The 20,262-nt window shown below is 43.1% G+C and overlaps 2 protein-coding genes across 2 annotated transcripts in view; one reads left to right on the forward strand and one right to left on the reverse strand.

The window, feature by feature from the left end:
* C7H10orf71 (chromosome 7 C10orf71 homolog) overlaps positions 1–20,262 on the reverse strand; it is a 128,264-nt gene that overhangs the window by 78,402 nt on the left and 29,600 nt on the right. The gene's annotated exons all lie outside the window — the stretch shown is intronic.
* The window catches only part of VSTM4 (V-set and transmembrane domain containing 4), a 57,316-nt gene continuing 56,972 nt past the window's right edge, over positions 19,919–20,262 (forward strand). Inside the window, exon 1 of the mRNA XM_068950198.1 lies at positions 19,919–20,056. Within this exon, the coding sequence (XP_068806299.1) occupies positions 20,002–20,056 (55 nt within the window). The 5' untranslated portion in view covers positions 19,919–20,001. The remainder of the gene's footprint in view (positions 20,057–20,262) is intronic.

The raw sequence follows: 20,262 nt of genomic DNA on the forward strand, positions 1-20,262 counted from the left end.
TGATTTGCTTCCTTTAGTACCATTTTAATTAAGACATGGAACAGAAGAGAGCATGTGGTCAGAGAGGGAAGCTATTACCTTCACTTACTTGCGTGAACAAATATTTCTTTCACATTATTTCAGTACACTACAGGAAATAAAGATGAAAATAAATAAAAAATGGTAAGTTCCAAGCAGTGCAGGGGCAAGACCTGGAGAATTAAAGTTAATAATATTGATCAGGCAAATGCAGTAGGCTGCGGAATAGATTATGAGGTCCCAAAACCTTTATCTGTGTGCCATGGCTCCACGGGTAAGGGAAAAGGACGGGCAGAGATGAAACACAGAGCTGGGGGCAGGGGGCCTGCAGCATCTGTGCTGCTGCTTTTGCGGCCACTGAGAGGTCTGGGCATGCTAGGCAATTGCCAGTTCTGCAAGGGGCTGCTGCGCCAGCAGCAATTAGTGCCCCATAAAGCCTAACCCACAACTGCACAACTGTAGCTGTCAGCCTGGCCCTGCACAGACAAAACATGCCACAGCCGTTTTGCCACCCCACAAAAGTGCCAGTTTTGCCTGCTCTGACAACTGGCTTTATTAGCACCACTTGCAGCATCAGCAGCTCTTGGCTTTGGGCCAAGCCCCACAGCGCTGCTTGGAGATAATTGGTGGTGGAAAACTAGATAAAAGGGGAGCATTTTGGAGGCAGTCAGTCAGAAGAGAAAAGACATTGTTGGAGGGCTCCATTAATTCTTTATGGAGGATACAGCGTGGGCGATCCACAGTCAGCATCCAGGACAGCTCTGCGCTCGCCTATTTGCCTGTCCAACACAGGCTACCTCTGCCCGGCTTCCCAGCAGGGCCGGGGACCCTCAGCAAATCAGGGCTAACTGCTGGAATCACACAGTTGGCTCGGTGCTTACTCACATGGGGATAAATCAGGCAAAATCCCACCGACCTCCATGGAACTGCATGGGTGGAAAAGCAGTCTCTGTGGGAGGACAAGCACGTTTTGCAAATCAGACCTCGCTGATAAGTCTGCTCTGAGAGGTGCAAGTGAAACGAGTCTGGTTCAGCTCCTCCCAGATAGAAAGGATGGCAAATTTCATAACAGTCGAAACATTCTCAGCCTGAATCTTCCTTAGCTTTCTCTTGTCCATAAGAGAAGAATCAGTTCACTTTATTCAAGAGCATTATTTTTCATTTTCTTACAACTACATTTAAACAAATGCAAGAGAAAAAGACCAAAAAAATGCTTTCATTCACCAGCCAAAGATGGGAAATCAGAACCAAAGGAAAATGCATACCTAACAAACCTGGTAACAAAGGGATGTTTATATTCACCTACAAAGAGAAATATAAAGGGACTGTGAAATAAACAAACATCAAATAAGTATAATACTGTATGAACACCAGCCTCGAAATACAAAGTGCCTGTAATTGAAAAAGGAACAAACAGGACCTGTGGAGATGCCAGACTTTTGAAAATTGCATTCATTACACACATACATACAGTGGACATAGAAGAGCCAAGTTAGGACAGTCTAAAAGTCCTTCTGCTCCAACAGCCATTTTGCAACAGCAGCTAATAGCAAACATCTAGAGGAAATCCAGGAACATTTCAAGCACATGCTGATACATCCCCAGAAGACCCTACTGGCCTCCAGCAGACTTCTGCCTAGCACCACTAACCAAAAGTGGTGCTGTTGAATTTAATAGCTTTTGATAGCTTTTAGATAGCTTTTCTTCCATAAACAGAAAATAAGGAATTGATTCCATAGATATTATATATTTATACTTAAAAAACCCACAAGAGCCTTTGCCCTCCCTGGCGCTATGAATTTGCATGGTCCCTACTACCACAGTATGAGAGCAATTTACATACTCCTGAGTGGTAGAAAATGTCCACATTTTATAGAGAGGGGAAACGAGATATGGAGCAGCCAAAGGGCTGTCCCAAAGGCCATAAAGGAAATCTTTAACAGAGCAGATAATACTGACAATGTTTTCCAAATCCAACGTGGAGGACTTTATTGTTATTATTACATTATCATTCTTTAATGCTACCTCCAAAAAAAATGCTGCCTTCGAAATGGTTAGGTGTTCCATATTTCACCTTATTGAACATATATGCTCTTTATTGTCATATTTCAGCTTTTAAACTCTAAACGAACCCTGTACTTTCGCTCGCAACTAGAACAAGCAGGAGTCTCAGCAAAGTCAGTGACATTACACTGGGGTTGACCACTCTGCGGAAGAATAAGTCCCAAACGCTTCACAGGCAAATGGGCGCTGTGCACAGATTCTGTCCTCTCCTCTCCATTCAATTAAAAAATACCTTCCCTCCTACAAGCCACACAGCACTCATAGGAGGCTGGTGAGGTTTCAACTGTATCCCTCACGCCACAGCTGACTGGGGTCTGTCCTGATTCAGGAAATTCACAAGGCCTTTCACTTTATAGATTACGTTCCACTTACTGCTATCAGAAATCCTCCTGAGTCAATGGGCAACTAAAATAATTACCTTTAACCATACTCTTCAATTACTCCACAATACTGAGAGAACACTCACAGGACTGGGACCAGATGTGAACACATTCTGTTGTGACTAAAACTGGATCAGATGTTCCAGTGAATATAAAACACTGAGCATTCACCTCATTTGGGAACAACCCTGGTATTTTTTACACTGCTCAATTTTTAAACTCATCAGAGTATTGCAAGGCAACAAATGAAAACCTGTGGAGAATGTACAAAAGCTCATGTAGGGCTCTCCTTGAAAGAACTGCCTCCTTGAAATTGATATAAAAAACACAAAAAGGCTGCTTCAAGGACAGGCTGCTGCGTGCTGGCAGGGTGAGAGGCACCAACAGCAACCAGCCAAGCTGGGGCCCACAGCTGGGCGAGCTGCTTGGCCAACCTGGCCCTCACACACCACATACCTCCGACAGCTCACCGCCACTGGGACCCTGCTACTTGCCCAGGTCTCTCTTTGGGAGATAATTAGCATCTTTTATCCTGCGGGAGAGCCCCAGACCTCAGGTCTCTAAGGTTACAGGTTTCCAGCAGTTTCCCCTGGGGCTGTCCCTGCAGGAGGTCACTGCCCCTCTCCTGCCAGTGGGCCCAAAGCAGAGCAGGAGCGACTCTTGGGTGCCTTAAGGGGTCCTGGAACAAGGAGTTGATTTTGCATGTTCGGAACGGGTTTGGGGTAGAGGCAGGAATGTAGAGGGGACAAGGGACTTGGCTTGGGGATGCCGGGATAATTGCTTTTTCAAACAAACAAACTGATGATATAAAGGAGAACTAAATACAAAAAAAAGAACTAACTGATGCTGGGGAAGGGAAAAAGGGGAAAAAGACAGGATATGTGAGCTTATAGTCTCCTCAAATCAGTGCTTTAGCTGAGCCTGGAAAAACAGAGAAAGTAGAGTGCTGCGCAAAGTACTGCCAACAATCATTATTTAATCTGAAGTTTTGTACCAATTGATGCTTTACTTGAGACACTAGGTCTTCAAATCATGTAGCTGTAGAACCCCCACTTTAATTTAAAATACTGCTTGTCCTTGAGACTACAGAATAGTTAGAAGCTCTGTCTCTGCCGCATCATAAAGGCTCAGAAACCAGGAAGTCAATAACAATAACTGAAAAAAAAAATTTTTTAATGTGAGGATTATTTTGGGCCTGCTTATGGATTTTGAATGCCAATATTGCAAGCACAAGCTCAGTAAACAATAGGACCATCTCTGCTTACTCCTAGAGAGGCAGTGTCTTTCCCGTGACTGACACCAAGCCCAAGCAGTTAACACCTTACAAAGGGCACAGATTTAGCCCTGCATCTCCTCTCAAAATCACTCCAAGATGCAAGTCAAGAAAAACCCACTGTCAGTACTGTTGTATATTGCTGGGGATTCATGCACAAATGCTCTCCACTGGAGATAGGCAGAGGTGAGTTAGGGGTGTATGGTAGATGAAAAGTATAAATTGACTTGTAAATGCAAATGTCATGTATATACCCAAATATGAGGTGGTACCAATAGTAATAAGTTTGTCCATCCCCTTTTCCATTTTCCCCCACTATATTCTGAGACCTGTCTTAAACTTAGCTGACAAGATTGTTGCCTCAATCCTGCATCCTCTTACAGAAATGATTTCTATGTTGGGTTTCCCTGAGTACTATCGCTGTCATCCAACTACCCCTGCAGCGTATGAATAAATAATTTAGATCAAATTCAAAACATTTTACAAATACTGTTAATGGGACAATAACTGAAATTGAGTTCCTGTTAACACAAACTCCTGCATAGAAGGGGATGCAAATGGGAAAATTTTCTCAAGCCTAAATGATGTAACATTGACAAAGCCAATAAACTAGTGTGTTTTAATTCATTTTGACCACCTACCAGGCTTTTGAAGCAAGATAATGAAAGCAAGTAGCATTATACCCAGAGCTCAAACATTAAGACCACAATTTTAAACCCGTGACCTATGCTTGTCATGAGTCAGACTGAAAGACTGTCAGCTTAGATACTTACAAACTGTGGGGAAAAGCTTTAAATCTGGATCTAAATGAGGAATATTATATTTTGCACTAAAGAACCCGCCTCTGCTTTTAAGACTATAAATAATCAAGTTTCCCAACTGGGATGAGCAGCTTTTTGCTCCTACTGTAAAAATGCTTGTGAAGAACCCATGCTCTCTGTATCTAAACATGTATTTGTCTGTCACAAACTAAGACAACACAAGGCCTGCAGCCTCCGAGTCCCTTTAGAGCCCGGCAACCAAGCCAGGAGCTGGTGGAGATGTCTGTACATCAAAGGCTATGTCCACACTGTCTATGGTTCAGAGGAGGTGAGAGGGGTTTGTGCCTATTCTTCATGTGCTGCACATCGTCCTCCAGCTCAGGGAAGGAGTGACAGTCCCCAGAGGCCCCTTAGCTACGCTACGTTGCAGGGGTTAGACATGCTTCGTATTCAGAGCCATGCACAGCTACAACTGATTTTAATTCTTCCATTGAGTTTAATGAAAACAAGATCAAGCCATGGCTGGACCTTCTGTGTGAGCCATAAATGCCTTTCCTTGACTAAAGAAAAACCAAAAATTAATCACATGCTCTTGATTACTCAGTAACTGAAAATCTGTCACTGACCTAGAGGCATGTGGCCTTTTCAGGCATCTTTCCCAGGAAGATGATGCTATTGATCTGAAATGGATAGAGGCTCAGGGAGTACAGGGGAAAGGACCTAATGGTGGGCTGCTGCTGCTGGATGTCTTCCTCACAGGGAACCACACATGGGTCAGGGTGAGTCCAAAAGCAGTATCAGGCCTCGAAGCAAACAACAGCTGCTAGATCTCTGCTCTCCAGCCTTCCTACTGACTTATTTATTATCTCCTCCTGTGTAATTTGTCATAATCTCTGACTCGTCAGGCCAATTAATCATGCTTCAGAAAAAATGAGATTTCTCACAAGGAGATTATCCGTCTCTGACAAACGAGGGATAATTCAATTAGCTTCCTTTTCTAAACATTTATTAACTGGTTTGGGTAAATTAGTGCATTTTGTAATTTAGCTATAATTTAGGAAGATTTAATATGTCATTAGGCACACCAAATTCTGTATTAATATAACATTATGGCTGAGATCTTAATTGCCCCAGAATCAGGAACTGTACACATAAATGGCCTGATTCCCACATGGAAGAGGCTGATAGGAAGTACACAGGACTCTAGAGGAATTTTCCTTAAAATCCCCTTTTTCATGAATTAAGCACATGCTTAAGGACGCTGCAAAGCAAGATACCTTCTCTGACTTGGGTATGAACTTAAACAATTCAGTCAGAAATAGAAATATTTACATATTTGTTTGCAGAATTTCTACATTCTACAGAATTGTGTTGTATAGATGGGTTTACCTCTCCTCACAGTTTTCAGCTTTCCTCTTTTCCATATTGTAGTTCCCAGGGAAAATCCTACTATCTAACAATAATACCTGACTGTGACCTACCAATTGAGAATCCCTTATCTGTTTCATTCTGGAAGAAAACCTAAAAGGGGATTATGCTTTTTAGTCCTTTAGGACAGTGCCAACTGATACTAATGTAATTCCACTAATGAAATCAATGCAACTTTACACTGAGGGTAAAAATTAGCCTCTTTCATGCTGAGGAAAATCAAAAGCATATCAAGACAACTGAGTTGTGTGGATGTTAAAAGGCATAAGAGGAGAAACAGACGCTGTTTTAAAACAATATTAATTACTTTCCTATAGCAGGGTCATATAGACTTTGTCTACATGGAAAGTGAAGAGCAGACTTGAGTAGAATAATCCCCATGACTTCATGTGCTTTCCATACATGTTGCTGGCTGCAGCCCCACCGTAACTTGGATTCAGAGCATCTTCATTGTTCTTTGGAACAGCTGAACTCAGGATATTCCCTGGTGCACCAGACAGTAATCTGCCTATGACAGATCCTTCCACACCTTATAAATGAAAGCATGGAGCCACCATAAAGTGCTGGGGCTTTTTGGAATCTCTTCTTATAGAGAATTTTGGAGCTCTGGCGAAGGCAGCCTCCTCCCACCAACTTTCAAATACATTGAAAGTTTCAGTTGGGTTTTGGCAGAAGGGCAGAAGCCTCTGAGACAGTTACGCTCCACTAAGCTTCATGAAGACAGGAAGCTACAAAAAGATATTAGTACCATCACTGGTTGAAAGAATTTTGTGAGCATCACCATATTAGACAACAGATAATCCAAATAGGAGATCCTAAAGAACCTGCAGGAAGAGCTTCAGACAGGTGATGACCCCTAATAGACACTGAGGAGCCCACCTCTCAGCTGGACCATCCTACAGAGTAGATCCTGGTATCTAAGAAAGACATAAAATTCCATTGAGGCTTTTCCTAAGGCTGGGGCACTCTCCCGACCTCTCTCATTTATATATTATCTGACACCTAATAATGCTGTAGCCTTATTTAGCTAAAAAGTCAGTCAAATACATGATGCAAATCTGTTGGGAACAGCAGTTCTGCTGCTCACAGACATATTTGTTTACACCTAAAATACACATCTCCCAGCATATGTTGTAGTAAAGCAGCCACAAGTGAAGACAAGCCAGTACAGCCCTTCAGACTGGCACAGCCAATACATGCTGACTCTGTGGTAAACCACATTTAAGAAAATTGAAAGATTTTTGTCACGTGCAGCTGCCTTTCTGACCCCCCAGCTGGAATGACTAGTACCCATTTACAGCTGGGTTGACCAAGAAAAACCTTGAAGAAGCAAGATGTGATTCTCTACCTAGGCTGAAAACACTCATCAAGGGAACTCACACCTCTGGTGCAAAGCCAGGTGTTGTAACCACTCTGCCATCACATCCTCATTTAGGGGAAAAAACATTTCCTTAACTTTATTTTATTTTATGGTTCAGATACTCCAGGAGTCATTAGATGTCATGCTGTTAACTAGTTTAAGTCATAAATTTCTATTATTTGAAATAAACTGTATAAAATGGAGACTTTTTCATGAGTTATTTCAAGCAGCAACAGAAGGGATGGTTCTGCATTCAGCTATACTAGCAGACTAGGAGTAACTTGGTGAAATTACTGCAGGAAAATGCGGTGCAGATAGAAAGACAATACAGCCTATTTATTTTTTAATTTAAAACATTCCTATATTTAACTAGATACACAAACTCAGTAATTATTACCATTAAGGGATCTATCAGGAAAGGATTGCCCTCGAGAAAGCCCAGCTGACCTCAGTGGGAATTTTGCCTGAGTAAACTTCCTATTGAATTGAGCAAGACTACTCATACACTCACGCTCATGAGCACTAGCAGAGCCAAGACCCATCTATGAAAAGCCTTTTATTAACTCTCCAGGGTACCATTAGCTACAGAGGTGAAGCTTTAAAAACTATTGGGACTTCTGTCCCTTCGTGGTCTGTACAGTGTCCATTAACACTCTGCAGACACCTTGGGCTATGGGATACACCAAACTCTCTGCATTTTTCTCCTCCTCAATCCCAATGTGGGGCATAGGAAAGGGGAATGAAAAGGCAAATGTCCAGGGCAAAAAGGAGTGTTCAGCACATGTGTAAAGCTGTGCCTTTAAAAAGTTCGCGTATGAGACATGTAGAACGAAATGTTCAGCTCGACAGGGGCTCCATGCAGAGCAACGCTGGCGAGTCTGGACGTCACAAGTAGAGAGTCTGTCAGACTCCCAGGCTTGGCGTGACCTGAGAGCAAAATATGGTATCAGGAGGGAATCGAACTAGAAAACCATTCTGAAAGAATGAAGAATGGAGTGGGTCAATTCCCCACTAGTGAAAAAACTCTCAGAGAGACCTACACAGTGCTTCACTCCACAGCTACAAATAATGAATGCTATCAGAAGGATATTAGGCAGAAAGTCAATTTATTTCTGATAAAAGTTGGATCTGAAATACTTGAGGTTTTTAATAGTTTTCGATTAACCCAGTCAAGAGCCTAACTATGAAAATAGATTGCAGAAACCCAAGGAGTACTGTGTTCCACGCAAAAATGGAATGTATGAACAAGATTTTTTAATGTACGGGGAATAACAAGATTAAAATACTAAAGAATTTGCAACTGATTTAAGACCTGAAAGTAAGACACACTTTTTTTTGGAGGGAGCAGAAAAGGAGCTGGGAAGGATGGGAATTGACTAACCAAGTCTCTGATAAGAGAACAGTTCTTCATTAGCATCTAAGACAGACAGACAGACAGACACACACACACACACACACACACACACTCACGCAGACACACACATGCACACACACACACACACACACACACACACACCAGAGACATACTAATGGAAGATCCAGAAATAAACTCTGGCAAATCATCTGGAATCTGCCAAGCAAAGGAAGTCACTCAGACTAGGCTGAAGCTTACAGAGTGCAGACTGCTCTGATTCTGTGGCCATGATAGGAAATAAAAAATACTGCAAGTGAAGAAATCAGGACAGGGCCCGCCTATGCTATTCAGAGTCCAAAACATCGGTACGTGACTCGGCACACAAGCCAAAACCATGCCCAGAGTTTAAAAAGATGTGAGAGCCATAATTCTCTACAAGTTTGCAGTCAAGGCTGGGAAGTTCAATAATGGTAACACCAACAGTATAACTTCTGCAGAAATCTGGACAGCATGGCTACAAAACATGATTTGGCTGCCAGCTGTAGGATGCTTACTAATTTTGTCTCTGATGTGCAAGTTAATGTAATGCCAGAAATAGTTATGTTAGCACTACACTGAGGATAACATAGGCCAAAGGCAAGGCCCATTAAAGAACTGTATGAATTAGATGTATGGACAGTTAACAAACTGGAAACAAGACAATTTTCTAAGACTTGGGGAAGAAGGAAAAATTTATTGCTGGTCTTAATATGGCAAGTCTGCTAAAGACAGAGCATCAGAGAAGGATCGACCGAAAAACCTGAGGAAGCTTTGAGGACACCTTTAAGGAAATAAGGAAGCTCTCAAGAGCGCTCAACAGAGTTGAAAGGAAACAATTCCAAGATACAGGCCCCCCAGGAAAGCCACCTTCGCTCTAAAGGAGAGGCTAGCTAGGCCCATTTCTTTAGGAACAGGGAACAAGTGGAAGAACCAGTCCAGTTGGTGAATACCCATCCTGGTTGCTGTAAGGGAGGAAAAGAGACAGAACTTATACAAAGTCCTTGACAGTGCACACTGACATATGTGAAATCATATTATGGCTCAGGGTATTATCCTTTTTAAGTACTTTCACACACTTCATTAATCCATAGAATGTGCAACATTTAAAAATGGAAATACCATAGCTGGAAAGAACTACAGATGTTAGTAATTAGTGGCACATTACTCACATTTCATCATAAAACAGATATGTATATTATTTTAATTATAATGACTAATAGAACATATGCCTTAGACATATATAAAAGCAGAATGTTTTCTGTGCATCAGTGCTTTAAGTATGGTTTTGATTTTATTTACTTTCCTAAGTTTAACACTGGAGAAGAAAAGTATGGTTGTTACATGCGAATAGATCAAAAGAAACAGAGAAAGTCTCCATGTGTTATCAGAAACATGTGTTTTGATGGTAGGCATTTGCAGCTGGCAAGTGGAATGTTATGATCTCCATCTTTACTCAAATTACTCCTTCTAAATGATAATATTTCCTTACCCTTGGGCTGTACCACATATAATTATGGAATATTTTGGAGCCTTCACTGTGTGCTATTACTTTTAAAAGATAGTATCTTGCTCTCCCTTTTTTCCTCTACAAACTTTTTTCTCAGAGTAGTGTTCAAATACACATCTTGAAAATGACTTGCATATGCCATGGCTTGCATTACGGTTATTTACAGAATGGGCATTTTACAGTATAGTTTGCTTTTCTTTTCAGTCAAACTGTTGACTGCCTTTGCACTGACAGTCGGAGAGGAGTTTGTATAAAAAAACATCAAGCTACAAGAGCTGAATCATTGGCACACATTCAACAAGCCACTGATATACCTAATGTGACATTCAGTCAGAATTTAGATGCATTTTCCCACCTAATCTGCTTAATGTTTGAGGTTCCCTAGGCTCATACAGTTTCAGGTACAGAATTCCCTAAAAGATCCGCACGATGTGTACTGCGAATCCTAGAGAAGGAGCCAAGTTCTCTCCCCTTTCCATTTGTGCCTCTACACATGCACAGAGACGCACAAACCTTTGAGCCCCTCCATTAGCTAAAGTCCAACCTCTGAGCGGGACACCCTGCTCAAATCCTGCAGCAACAGCCCTCCCAGCTGGAAGGCCTTTGCTCAGCACCTGCTCTGTATGCCTAGATTTTGATATAATCGCTACTTCAAGTAACAGCGTTGCTTTTCTAAACATAATCTCACAGACCCATAAAACACAACAGAGAGGCAAAATGCCTATGGAGTGATTCTTCCCCTAACCAAAGGAGGATTATTTCAGAGAGCATGAAATGCTTCACCTAAAAGCACTGTATTGAACTCGCAATTACAAGTTTCACCCTCTGACATCCCCCCCTTCCCTATTCCCAAAGTAAAAAGGAGATGAAAGACCTCTATGGAACACCTTCTCAAGACTGCAGTAAATCACTGCAGTGGTAAATTGGAATGTGACACTGCTGTTTCTCAACTGCTGCCCAACAAATCACAACGTGGCAGGAAAAATCCCTGTCCTGCTGCAACTACCAATGGTCAGCAGAGACACGAAGCCAGGGATAACCAGCTCATCAGCATAAGCTGGTTAGTATCAGCACTGCTGTGGTTTTCAGCATTGCCGTTGTAACCTTTGCTGGCAATCTCCCCAAAGTTCTTCACAACTGACCTTTTTTAGAGTTATGCTCACATTGCCATATCGCCTCTCCCATTGCGTTTAGCCATTGCCTACCATTCCCCATCATAACCTTCAACTCCTATCATTAATTATCTTGTATAGACTTTAACCACAGGAGTAGAAGTTTTCTATGCATGGGCTCTCCACCAGAAGTTTTTTTTTTTTAATGGCTGAGCAAATATTAGTCATCTATTTGAAAAACAGGGAGTTTTGCCAGTAAAAGACTTAAAATCAAAACAATAAACTTTTAGTGCCTTCACAGGTGGGAAAGATCATTTGCCATGTTTCCAGGAAACAACCCTGAGTTCAAAATTATCTTGTGCAGTCCTAGATAATCATTCATACAGGTTTTCTGTCATTTAGAAAATGCAGAGAAAAAAACACTTTTTGTACTTGCCGAAAGGAATTTCAGGGATTCTTATTTGTAATTCTGCTCACGTCCCAACTGCCTGCACATACTATTGTTCCATGTAGCCATAGAGCCAGCAAATTAGACAGGACACAAGCAAAATGGATTGTGCTGTTACTTTACATCAAAGTGACTACATTTAATGGGTCAGGATCTCCCCTCTTCCACCAAACAGTGTAAACAATTCTGCACAATTCCAAGGCCTCCTGTTGAAGCTCTAGGAGATATGCAAGTAACTTTGTCTATTGCCTTGTCATATGAGCAGTGGAATGCAAGAAAAAAAAAGACCAGACTGGTTATTTTTTTAAAATATGTAGTGAGAATTTGAGAGTTTATACAAGGTTACCTTTGAGACAGAAGAAATACAACCTAGTTTTGTGATATGGAAACCCTACATCTCACCCATGTGGCCAAAAGAACACTGCTAAGAAAAATGTTTATGTTTGGTTACAGGCTGTATCCAAGCATACGGTATGTACAGTATGCAAAATGTGGCTTCTCATACTCCCTGCAAAGAATCATTTAACAAACAGCACCTGAACTTCTGTACTTTAAAAAATAAAATAGATAAAACATTTATTTTGCTCCTTATTTTTACCTTTAAAGGGATGGAAAAACACACATAATATTCTGCACCCAACAGCCATCTTAAGCAGATGTCTTTAACTTGCTAGAGTATCAGCCTATTTTTCTCTTAAAGGCAGGCACTTATACATCCTCATCTACAACATGCGACAGAATATATCCCAAAATATTTTTGAAATACGAATGACACGAAAGTCAAATATTTTGTTTTTTCAAAGCTGTACCAAAAATTCTTCAGAGAAATTGTCTTAGAAACAGAAGAGAGGTAACTTTTTAAGGAGGTCAGAGAGACCTGACCTGCTGCTGGTGCTTCTTCCTCCACATCCACACAGATCACGGGGGCCCTACACTACAGCACCAAGCCTGTCTGGGCCCCTCTGTTCTACAGAATGCAGATTTGAGGGTTCACCATGTAGATGGTGGGTGGGTTTAGTCTTAAGAGTGGACTCATATTCACATTTAACTGACAGCATAGCCATATGAAGAAGGATTGAGCAAGAAGGAAGAATAAAGGAGAGAAGGGAATTTCTTAGAATAATAATATTGTAACCTCAAGTGATAAGCTGAATCAAAGAAAAATTAGGCTCCCATCCACTTTCTTCCAAATACCCTTAAGTTACTTTTGAAGTTGGGACTTAATCAACACTAGTCACCACTGCTTGAGATCTCCTAGCCAACCAAAGACACCTGACAGCATTACTGTAGAAGTTGTTGAGGAAGAGAGCAGCAGCAGTGAGGAATCCAGAAGCATGAGCAGAGCAGACCACTTTAACCATATGCTTACAATCACAAAGAGCTAGTAGCGTCCATGCTCCACAACTCTGCAGTCTTCAGCTGGAACGATCAGAACATTGTACTCATCCAAAGCATGACCCACAACAAACGAATGCACACTATGAAAATTCATACAGCATGCACAACATACATCTGAAGTAGAAAATTCCTCAGCACCTGGACCATTTATTTTTAATTAATCAATAAAAATGGTTTCACTCCACTGCTGCAGACCTCAAAACATTTTATTAGCACTAACCAACTGGCTTTCATAACAAACCAGCCTAGGAGGCGGGTAAAGAACAAGCAGGGATTGTATCACCTACTGCTAAGTTGCAGCCAGTTGGGTAGAGCAACATGCTGTCCATCAGCTGCATTATTAAGCACTGAGCAGTCTTTCTGTGCACTGTTACCTAAGGACACCTTTGCAAAATAAGTGTCAGGAGCTGTAAAAAGCATATAATTATCCCAGTAGTATGCTGTTAAAGGCCTTGGTCTTAAAAAAAATAACATGAGTTTTTATAATCATAAACAGTTAAAATTGAAAATCTTACACAAAACCAGGACATATCTGCTAACACTGTGTATGATATTAGTTCATTACTTCCCTATTTAACAGGAAACATAACCACGTCTCTCACCCATAATACTTCCTGAAGCTCAAGGGTCCAACTTCTATGCCTTCTGAATCCTATATAGCATGCAAAATTTAACTGCAGCTTGCTGATTAAGCTATTTCTGCTAAAGATCTTTACTGTGAGAATTTGTTAAGAAACAGCAGGTTTTTACTTCTGTTTTAAAGTTTAAAGGATCTGTTTTAAAGCTAATGGCTGCCAAAGTGTAGCAGAACCATTCCTTGCTGTCAACAGAGCAAAAGGCTCTTCCAGGGACATTCCTGAGGTTAGGGAAGGATTCCCTACTTTTCTGACAACAAATTCTGTGCCACGCACTGTGCGGGTACTTTGTTTGCAGTTTGGAATGTTTTAAAAAATGCAAAACAGAGAGATGTAGGATTTATTATCCAAATTTAAGAACAGCAGGAACAGCAGAAGGTCTTGGGGGAGATGATAGACAATGGAGATAGGGGACCAAGATGTTATCTATGGCTGAATAAGACAAAGTAGGTCAGAGACAAAATGTTATTCCTTGGGATGTGAACAGCTTAAATGTCTTTTCTATGACGTGTCCAAGGATTTAGTAATTCTACTAAAGGAGACAGCATAGAGATAGCATAAAATATCACAGAAAATAAGGCCAGAAGGGCTCTTCAGAACTCATTTACTCCAACAGCCTTCTGAAAAGCTGATCAGCTATACTTAAAGCATTCCTGATAGATGCTTCTCCTACCTATTCTTAAAAACCTTCCATAATGAGGACCCCCAGCCTCCCTACTCAAACCCTTTACTCTCATGGTTTGAAAACATTTCCTAATATCTAAATCTTGCTTCCTGCAATTTAGATCCACAGCTTCTCATTCTACTGTCAGTGGACATGGCTGGTTGTTTATTCCCTGTCTTTGCAAAAGCCTTACAATACCTGAAGATTTACTTTGCCTCCCTATCTTGACTGAGAAATCACAGCTTTCCTTTGTTTGCTGATAGATCATGTTTCCTAGAGCTCTGATCATCCTTGCTGGGCTCTCCTCTGGCTCTCCTCAGTTGGTCCATATGTTTTTTTAAGTTTTGAGATGCTCAGAACTCTGCTCTGCTGGATGTCAATCTGGCAGTTACACATACAATGTGTATATAATTATAATCATAATTATGTTGAGTGGAGCAAAATATCACTTCACTCATCTTTCAGAGATGCTGCCAGTTCTATAACCCGGTATGATGTGTGTTTTTTTTCCCCAGTATGGCTAGCACATGGGTCTCAACTGTGAAGTTCAGTTCTTTCAAAGGTGAATTAGCAATTTGACTTGCCAATCAATCAGAAATAAATGGTATCAAGTAAATCAGCATCAAAGGCCCAAACACAGTGAAAAGCCTTGTATAAACCTTCAGAGACCTGAAAAGCATGATGCTGACACTTTGGAATCTCTTATATAGTCTATTCTGTTGATGTAAGGCTGAATCAACAAAACAGTCTTTCCCACACACCAGTCCACAAAGTGTTCAGGGAAAAATACCAGGGTAAATCTTTATTCCAAGCCATATCATTCAGAAGTTCTAGACTGTTATAGTTCAATGTTAATTTGGCCCATTCAAGGTATAGGAAAATCTGAGTATAGAACCAAATTTATTCTATGCTTGGCAACACTGTATCAGTTGGGATTTTAGCTATCTCTAATCACTAAACATTGGTTTATAATTAGGATTCCCTTGGCCATGGGAGCTACCAGCCACTGGATTCTTAAGAAAATCTGGCCATACTTGTCTCCATGACAAGGTTCAGGTAGGCAAGTGGCATCTCTGTACTCTATCTCAATGAGGTGTGGAGACAAGCTGTAGCTGTCCCGATCTGTCCAGGTGAAGAACAGAAGTTCAAAGAGAGACAGCTTATTGCTGCAGACAGGTAGCAATCTCCCACTCATCACTGTGAACAAGCACAGCTCTCCATAGCAGTGTTCCACATATGAAAAAAGCAATCAGCCCTCTTACTCAGTCTTTCAGTGAGAGCTGCAGCCTCACAGAGCCATTTCTCCCAGTGCTACAGTGCAGCCAAAACACCCCATTTGAGCTGTAGCAGAAGTTACTCTGTCCTCCCACTGTATTGCAATGTTGTTATAAGGATAATTCTGCTCACAGCAAACCTTCAGAAGTTTTTGGACACAGATTTGAAGGTGTTAGTAAGACCTCTCAACAGAAGACAGGTTAAGAATAACAGCTGGGGAGGGAGGACGTGACCGCCAAGAGGCTGTGGTTACCTCTCCTCACAGATATGCCTTTGCAGAGAGGCAAAAGGGATTTGCCGTAACAGGGAGTGAGGGGCTCCAAACTCTGCGTGAAAAGGCTGTCTGAGCTGTGTCAGCTGCACTGAGGAGTGCTGAGTAGGCACTTTCCATGTTGGAGCAGACCCGTCCTGACAGGAAGCAAGGCCACATAGGTGCTGCTAAAGCTGCGAAAGCCATATCCTGCGGGTCAGACACTTGGCTTGTGTGCGTAAGCTAAGGGAGCCGCACTGCCTTACAGAGCCATGAGACTGGCCTGTGGGGGAAAGAGAAAAAAGAACTGTACTGCCCGCTCATTTGGGCTTCTAGGATTTTTGGCGCACGGACAAACCGTGACCATCTCAGGTAAGAGGAACGGACAAAGTGGGATAAACATTTTAAAAAAGCAGACAAGTCTCCACCGCTACAAATGAAGGAGGGAGCAATTTCAACAGTGAAATAATGCAAAACATAATTGCAACCTTTCATCCAGGTTGCTGAAGTTCCAGGCTCACTAGCAAACCCTGCCAATCCAGGCACAAAGGAAGTTTATAGATCACCCAGCTGCAGCACAGAGCTTGGAACTGATTTGCATAAAATCATCCAACAGCTCAGCAGCAAATCTGGGAGGTCAGCAGTATGTGCTTCTCCCCAGCTCACTAGCCTGACTAGTGCAGTCTGGTCCATCAGGATTTCCCCAAACACTGGCAAAATATAGAATTATTCAGATACTTTAGCTGCATAACAAATGCAGCTGGCAAAAGAGGTCAGCGGCAAGGGAGAGGCCTGTGCACAGAAGCTCACAGGTTCTGCTCCTAGCTGTGCACAGAGAAAAATCTAAAAGGATAGTGTCACCTGAGCTTATTTATTTAGTGACAGATCTAAAAGAATTTCAGCCTAAAGCACTTTTAAAACCACTTTCTGAAATTTAAAATAAATGACCCTTTAAAAATTAGGAGCATTTTTCATATTCTTATGTTAATGAAGGTATTCTCATCAGGGTAGAAACCAACTGAATAATTTTATAGGAAACAGAGAGCCCACAACAAACAGAAAACTGTCACAGGTACAGAGATCACAAGCTGCAGAACAGGAAGAACAGTTTCTCACTAAATTCGTAGGCATATAAGACTGGAGCAGTCCACCTGGGCCACTGACTGTACTCTCCTATCACAGGCAAAAACATCGTATTAAGCCTCTCCATCAATTGCTCAAGCTTTGTCCCCAAACTCACTAGGGTGCACAATGCAATTAAAGGAATTGATAATGTCACCAGTAACTAGAGTGGCTGCAAAGACACAAATGTTAATACTGTTTCTCGTGGAGCATCTTTAAGCTCTATAGGGCCCAGACACTCACCCAAGATGGTCTTTATTGGTATCTTTACATCAGTATTTTGTGCATACCATTTAAAGATTAGTAGACTGAAGGAATTCATAAGAAAGACACGAGGTGAGGCATGACTGGACCTAACAGAATTATGTAAGAAGGGCTAAAAAGTCCATCCAGCTGAATATCTTTTCTGCAACAGTTGCCTGCAGCAAATACTTTGGAAAAGAGCATTGCAAAAACAGTCATCCTTGGTTTACCTCTCAACCAGCTCAAGGATTTCCTGAGCTAGAGCTTCCACCAGGACCATCAAATTTAATAAATGTTGGTACACTTTTTTGTAGATTTCTCTTTTATTTCTTCTAATTAGCTTAGCTGTTTGATAGGATATTCCTTTGCTAGGTAAAAGGGGGAGGTTTGGATCTGCAGATCTTAATTAGCTCCCCAGGCATTACTTTTAACAACAGGTCTGTTAATTGTTCTATGCATAATACAGACCCCTAATTATCTTACCAGGAATGTTTGTTTGCCCTACTGACACTGTCCCTGAAATAAAAGAACTGCACAACGGCCCAAACAAACCATGCAGTCATGAGGTCCTGTGCGGAGCACCTTTGTTCCCATCCTTGTCTATCAATGGCAGTGCTCAGTTTCATAAGGATCAGACTAACGATGTGCTAAATTTTCTGCGACTCATAAAAGCACACATGTATTATCTTGCCTCATGGACTACTGGGAGAGGCATGGAGCAGCTAGATGATACTAATTGCCCTATCTAGGGAAGCAGGAATGCCAATGAATTTGTATCATCCACACTTCAGGCAAGATGGATACTAAAATCAAGAATAATTACACGTAACTGTCAGTAAAAGCTTTAAGCCTATGTCTCTGGAGATTGGGGGGTCTCAAATGACAAACTCCAGGAGGAGCAAAGGGGAAGGGTAGCAGTAGACTGGCAGGTATGACTATCCTCCTTCCCCAAATGAAATCTTAGCTGAACCCCTTCTGCTGTGGAGAGGCAGTGTTCAGAAACCCCACAGGATGACAGTGCTGAACTAGGAGGGTTAGTAAAGTGGTGATTATGGTCCCATCTTCAGCCACAGCACAGCACAGTAATTCAGCAATTCAAGTCTCCCCAACACCTGTCCAGCAGCAACCTGCACCTAAGCAGCCCAGGCTCCTAGAGCTGTGACTAAGGATTTTGGTCTCCCCCTTAAGGCAGCTGGAGCTCTTAAACTACCGGTCCACCACTAAAACTTCCTCATCCATTTTAGAAGGAAACTGAAAAAGGGTGTAAAACCAATGTCTTTCCCTTTGGAAGAGGTGCCTGCTGCAGGTGAGTACCAGCTCCTCAGAGGAAAGCAGCACTGCAACTCCTTGGTCTTCCCTGTACAGCACAGCACCGCACCTTGTGGCGGCAGACTCCCCATCAAGACCTTCACAGCAAAGCCAATTTGGTTAACTCTCACCCTCTGTCACCCAGTCAAGGTGGTGCTGGCCAGCAAGCTTTAACAAACTTGTTGCCACTGTTTTAAGATTGTTACCACCCTGAGGTATCACTGTAACCCATGCACTGTGACTGCCATCCTCGCTGAAGTTAAGCTGGGTTAGCAGACTGCACATTGAAGAGGCTGGTGCAAGGATACACCATTTTCCACTACCGCTATCACTGTCTTACCTGGCATAGAGATACCCAACAGCTGGATGGCATGACGGCAGAAACAGTACAAAGGAGTCTAGCAGCACATTCATACGTGGGTGCCCTTAGAGAATCTTCATGCAGGAGTTAGACTGAACAGTCCCTTCTAGCTTAGAAACCTAGCATCATTCAGCTAAATAAACACAGTAGCCTTGGGGTGATGCACTTAAGCTGCTGTATCAATTAATTTAGGATTTTTTAAAGAGGGTGACTGCCGGTGGCCAGTAGTTGTGAAGCCACAGTGTACTCCCAACACCAGAGTACTGCGTGTAATGTCCCAGCACAAGCGCCTGAATAGCCTGCAGCATCCATCCCTACGACTGCCGAGGGGTCACTCCTGCCTCCTTGTGCCCAGGCTGCTTCCAGGAGGGCCCATAGAAATGGAGGTAGTTGTTAACTAAAACTGCATGGAAATGGCAATCTTGCTTCAGTTAAGGAGTGGGATGAGGGGAATGGGCATGAGGGCCTGCCAAATTTCAAACGTCTCGAGGAAAGGGGAGGGAAGCGTGACACAGCCTTTCTGTCCCACCATCTGGACCAGCCAGCCGTGGCTGCAGGGCTCTCTATCATCCACAAAGGGCCTTTCCATGCCTACAGCGGGGGAGCATCGCCTTACGATCCTCACAGACCGCTGTCCTCTGGGCAGCATGTGCGGTGCACAGGGGGAGTTAGAGCAGCTACAGACAGAGCAGCTACAGGCGGCAGAGCTGCCTGGGCCCTCTCCGGAGAACGGGCCACAGGCCTGAGCACAGCGAAGAGAAAAGAAAGGGGAAGAAGGCGAGAAAAAGAGGAGGAGAACAGAAGAGGGGGCAGGACGGTGGGAAGAGCAGGGAGGGAAGGAAGAGAGCGGAAAAAAAAAAGGAGGAGAAAGGGGAGGAGATGAAAGGCGAGGGGAGAAGGGAGGATCAGGCGGGAGGAGGAGAGAGGCCGGGGGAGGAGAGGACGGAGGCAGCTCGGCAGAGGGACGGGACGGGACGGGACGGGACGGGACCCCCCGGGCCATGCGCCTCCTGGCCGCGGCGCTGGCCGCCCTCCTGGCCACGGCCCCGGCCCCAGGTAAGCGGCGGCGCGGGGCGCGCAGCGGGCTGCCCCGTCCCGGCCGCCGGGCGGCCCTGCTTCCCCTTCCCTTTCCCCCGCGCATTGCAACGCGCCGCTTTGGCTGGCTGCGCCCGCCCGCCGCCGGCTCCCCGCGACCCCCGGGGCGCGGAGCCCGCCTCCCTCCCAGGCTGCAACCCGCCGCTCGGCGCCCCGCCTCGGAGCAG

Source organism: Struthio camelus, chromosome 7 (assembly GCF_040807025.1).
Source record: "Struthio camelus isolate bStrCam1 chromosome 7, bStrCam1.hap1, whole genome shotgun sequence".
In the NCBI taxonomy this organism is placed as follows: domain Eukaryota; kingdom Metazoa; phylum Chordata; class Aves; order Struthioniformes; family Struthionidae; genus Struthio; species Struthio camelus.